The sequence below is a fragment of the Myotis brandtii genome, unplaced genomic scaffold (assembly GCF_000412655.1).
Source record: "Myotis brandtii unplaced genomic scaffold, ASM41265v1 scaffold120, whole genome shotgun sequence".
Classification (NCBI taxonomy): Eukaryota; Metazoa; Chordata; class Mammalia; order Chiroptera; family Vespertilionidae; genus Myotis; species Myotis brandtii.
Genome location: NW_005354174.1, coordinates 4,317,710 through 4,323,166, shown reverse-complemented (window position 1 = coordinate 4,323,166; position 5,457 = coordinate 4,317,710). Strand labels below are relative to the sequence as shown.

Genomic DNA, 5,457 nt, shown 5'->3' with positions numbered 1-5,457 from the left:
TATATATATCTATTTTACTTATTGGCTTATTTACCCATTCTTTTTCTCATTCATCCAATAAATGAATCAAAACCTTAATATGACTTTTGAAAGCTAAAAATGAAACTTAAAGATGTTTTATAAACAGAACAGATAGAGTGATTATGGAAAATTAAGTTATATCTTCAGGCCTCAAAAAGCATTCAACAATTGGGATTATTCCTTTCAACACACACACACACACACACACACACCTGTGAAATTTGCCCTTTCCTGGTATAACAGGTTGATTCAGCCCATGTTTCACAGAATTAGTGACAAGCAGTTTACCTGATTTTCATCTTCTACTTCCATGTTGTATTGGTCACCTGGCTGAACTTCTGTGACTTTCTCTCCAAGTAGGAAACCCAGACGAGTCATGAGTGTGTTTGCTGCCTCATCTACAGATGGAGGGGGACCAAGTTCCTGTTCAGCATCACCTAAAACAGGAAGACATCGAAACATGAATCTATCAAAATAAAATGGCCTATTTCTACAACTATTATTACATTTAGCTTGGTCATTTCCTTTGTTTTCACATTGTAAATCCAAAATAACAGGGTCCCTGTCTAAGAACCTGATTTTCCCACATTTACATATTATAACTGATATACTCTACTCAGATTATCCTCTATTTATTTACTTAAAATGACTTTGAGAGAATGTTTTTGTAACTTTCTGAATAGAAAAAGTTTCCCATTTCTTTGGCAGTTAGCCTTCTAATTCAGTCCTCATCGTGGGATCTAGTTCCTGGCCATAATCACCACCCTTATTCAGGCTTTTTTTTTTCTTTAGAGTTGGTATAACTATTCTTAATTTTTAAATTAAATCAGTTCAAACTTACAAAAAAAGTTTCAAGATAATACAAAGAATATTTTTTCCTTTACCATTTGAAAGTACTGATATGATGTCCCATCATCCCCAGATACTATGTATTTCCTATAAACAAAGACATTCTCTTACATAACTACAGTACCAGCACAGAAATCAGGAAACTAACATTTTACATTATTATGATCTCATGCACAGACACCATTTAAATTTTCACATTTGTCCCAGTAATGTCCTTTCTAGCAAAAGGAGCTAACAATTTAGGATTAATCAATGCATTTAGTTTTCAGTTCTTTTCTTTCTTTTGATCTGGAATAGTGTCTCAGTCTTAACTTTCATGACCTTGACACTTTTGAAGATTACAGGCCAGTTGTTTTGCACAATGCCCCTCAATTTGAGTTTATCTTATGTTACCTCATGATTTGACAAAAGCACTGCTGTGTTAACTTTGATTGCTTGGTTATGGTAGTGTCTGTCAGATTTCTCTACTCTAAAATTACACTTTTTCTCTTTGTAGTGAATAACTATTTTTCAGGGGGATACTTTGAGACTTTGTAATTATTCCCTTCTTCAACAAACTCCCAAATTAAAAAAAAAAAATATTTTTTGTGATAAACACATTTGTCATTTTAACTGTTTAAGTATAAAATTCAGTGGCATTAAGTACTTTGATAATGTTGTGCAACTTTTTCCACTGTCCATTTCCAGAATTTTTTAATCTTCCCCCAAAGAAACTCTGTACCCATTAAATAATAACTCCCAATTTCTCCCCTTACTAGTACCTAGTATCCTCTCTTCTACTTTCTGTCTCTGTGAATTTGCCTATTCTAGGTATCTCATATGAATACAATCAAACAGTGTTAGTACTTTTACGTCTAGCTTATTTCACTTTGCGTAATGTTTTCAAGGTTTATTCATGTTTTAGCATGTATCAGAATTTCACTTTTTATATTTCACCCCTTTTTATGACTGAATAATATTCCATTGTGTGTATATAACACATTTAGTTTACCTATTCATCTGATGTTGGACACTTGGGTTGTTTCAAAATATACTATCTTATGAATAATGATGATAGTATAGACACTGTTGTACAAGTATCAGTCTGAATCTCTCCTCAACAAATTTTGCCTCTTACTTTTAGCAACCATTAATTTTCTTGGTTGAATTAATTATCACCATGCTTGCCAAAGAATGATTTTTCTAAATTAATTACTCTTTCTATGGTGTACTTTCTTTTATCCATCCATCCATCCATCCATCCAAACTCAAAGATTCCTATCTTATTTAATGAGGTTTTAATCTGTTACTACCATTATTTATTTTGTTGCTCAGATTGCCCCAGATTTGGCCAGGGTAAGCTCTTTCAATTTGGCCCCTGTAACCTTTTGTCACATCCCTGTCATTTTCTGAGCACTTCTTTGCTTTTTGGCACAAGATGTTCTAGGCTCATCTTGTACTGTCCCTGCCCGGAATGAGTCTTTTTCCCAAGAAGCCCTGGTTCTTTTTAGTGAAGAAAGGTATTTAGAATATCAGGTATGTTCATTGCTATTAGGATGTCATTGTCCTCCAAGTCCACTCAGTGGACTGAGTAAGTCAGTATATTCATACACATACCTACTATATGTATGCATACATAAACATACACGTTTGTTTATACAACCCCTCCTAAAATTCACAGTGATGCTCTAATTCCAATTAAATACCATACAGTTAATTATAGTTTTTCTCCTTTCCAAAGCTGTAACTCTGTTCCCCAATAATGACAAATCTGGCTCTCATTATCCTTAGTTACTTCATCTAGTCCCCCTACATGTAACAAATTTCACTGTTGCTCATTGCCACCCTGCACACAGATGCTCTACTTATCCTGATTGGGTTCCTACCCCATGCTAGAGACCTGGCTTACCATTTCTCCCACAGTCAGATAATTTTTTCAATATTGGTATATATAATTAACATACCATAAACTATCACCTTGAAGTGTACAATTCAGTGCCTTTTAGTAAAGTTATGCAACCATCACAACTCTCTAATCCAAGAGCATTTTCTTCACTCCAAAAATAAACGCCTTTCAGGTTCATTTTTGCCCTGAAAATAGGACCCTTAAAATTCCTTATCTCTGGCATTCATTTTAATCCTCTGCTTCCAGACTACATTCTTTCCATACAATTAGTTTTTAGAGTCTCTTTCTATTTAGGCTACTTTTCAGTAGTTACCAGCTATAGAAATTACTCTTTTTCAAACCTTGTCCCTGAGGGATGCTGAACAAAGTCAGTATAAGGTTCTTCCTTGGCCTCACCATCAAGATAAATTTATTTCCAAATAAAGAATGTATAGAAATCACATAAAAAGAAACAAGGGAACTAAAGATGACCTATTCTAAATGTGATGCAGAATGATTTACCTAAACTAAATACCTATTTACATTAACTTGATTCAATGTCAACATTTTTTCAGGTTTTGTTTTACATTCAGATGCATTTAATCTAACCGTATAACAATTCACAGTAGCACAGATCCTACAGGACATTACAAAAAAAAATGTTTTAAGTCAGATATATCCTTTCAGCTTAGCAAGCATTAGCTATAGTGTCACAGTTTGATGCCAAAATATAATAGCTTCTTAATTTTTAGAATATTTAGTATTATACATGAAACCATTCCAAATGGCAAGACATTGAGATGTACATTGTTATTATTCAGTTTAACATTTATCTTAACTTCTCTACTAAAGTCACAAGGTGGGGGTCAGAGGAAGGGACTATATGTACGTTGTTGTATGTTATTATTTAACTCAAGTGTTCCATCTGTGGAAAATCTATATAGAATTCTCATCGACTTTATGTCAGAGTAGAAAAACAGGCTCTATTTTCCCTTCCCTATTTTCTCTCCAAGAGGCAACAAAAATAGATTTTTCTGCCACAGACCAGAAATAAGAGAATTGGTATTTTTATGGTACAAATATTTAGATTTATATAGATTTTCTCCCAAGAATGATTAAAAGCTTCTTGTTTCTTGATAAAATAAAAAGGTAACTGCTCATTAATTACTCTTTTCCCTTTCTATGGATTAAACTAGTTAAGTTTTTCCAAGTTCTTCTCGGCATAGATTCCTGACTTCTGGATATTCTGGGGTTCCATCTCACTTTTTTCTAGAAAGTTATACTGATAATTACCAAATACTTTATATTTACATGTTAATACTAGGTACTATGAGAATAAAACATGGAGGAGATACAGTCATTAACTTTAAAAAGTTTATAATCTATGTGGAAAATATGACATACTATGTGCTTCATTTATTTAATATATAGTGCAAGTCACCGAACACTTCACAAATATTAACTTAATCTTCATAACAACTTTATGAAGTAGGTATTATTACCTTATTTTACAAATGAGAAAATTGAGGCACAAGAAATTAAGTTATCTACTCAAAGTCACACAACCTATAAATGGTTGTAGCCCAGGCTCCCCTACTCCAGAATCCATGCTCCCAACTAGTATGTTATACTGCCTCCCTCAATGGAAAGAAATATTACAATTGGTGAGAATGTTTATATAAAACACTAACCACAAAAGAAAAGATTGGTAAAGGAAGTTTATTAATACAAAAAGCTCTGCTCATTAAAGACACTATTAAGATGGTTAAAAAGCAAGCCATAGAGTGGGAAAAGATATCTTTAATTCATATACCTTAAAAAGAACTCATATCTAGAATGTATAAAGAATCTGTATAAATTAATAAAAAAATAAAGACAATCCAATTTAAAAATGAACTAAAATATTTATACAGGAATTTACAAGAGGATAGCCAAGTGACCAATAAGTGTATATGGTAAAAAGCTATTCAACATTATTGGGAAATTATCATCAAAACCACACTGAAATACCACTACATATGTGCAGTGCAGAATAGCACACAAAACAAAGAAAAAAACAACCACCTGACAATCTACACTAATAAAAGAGAAACATGGTAATTAGTGTACGACCGCTACCCTTTTCATTGGCTAATCAGTGAGTATATGCAAATTAACTGTCAGCCAAGATGGCGGCCGGCAGCCAGGCACTGAAGCGAGCAGGGAGGCTTGCTTGCTGCAGACTCCAACGTTCCCCGCCTAACTTGCCAGCCTCTCAGTTGCAACTCTAAGCAACTATATACTATGTTGCAAATAAGAAGCTAAACAAAACCCCAGAAAAGGGCTTCCATTCAGCCGGGCTCGGACCGCAACATTGTATCTATGTTTTCAGCAGCGAGGCCTCAGAGCTAAAGCTGGCCCAGAAAAAAAAAAAAAAAAGAGAAGAAAACAAGGAGCGGTTGGAAGCTTTAGTCACTCGCCAGCCGGAAAACAGCCCTCAGCCCCTCACCCAGACTGGCCAGGCACCCCAGTGGGGACCCCCACCCTGATCCAGGACACCCTTCAGGGCAAACCAGCCAGCCCCCACCCATGCACCAGGCCTCTATCCTATATAGTAAAAGGGTAATATGCCTCCCAGCACCGGGATCAGCGGAGCAGCGAGGCTCCCGGCACCGGGATCAGCATGACAGGGGGCAGCGCCCAAACCCCCTGATCGCCCTGCGGCTCTGTGAGTGACAGGGGGC

The 5,457-nt window shown here is 35.3% G+C and overlaps 1 protein-coding gene across 9 annotated transcripts in view; it reads right to left on the bottom strand.

Moving 5' to 3' along the window:
* The window catches only part of TANC2 (tetratricopeptide repeat, ankyrin repeat and coiled-coil containing 2), a 215,324-nt gene that overhangs the window by 111,802 nt on the left and 98,065 nt on the right, over positions 1–5,457 (bottom strand). For all 9 annotated transcript variants that reach the window (XM_005858613.2, XM_014532046.1, XM_005858615.2 and 6 more), the window contains one exon: positions 310–458. In XM_005858613.2, coding sequence (XP_005858675.2) covers positions 310–458 — 149 coding nt within the window. The remainder of the gene's footprint in view (positions 1–309; positions 459–5,457) is intronic.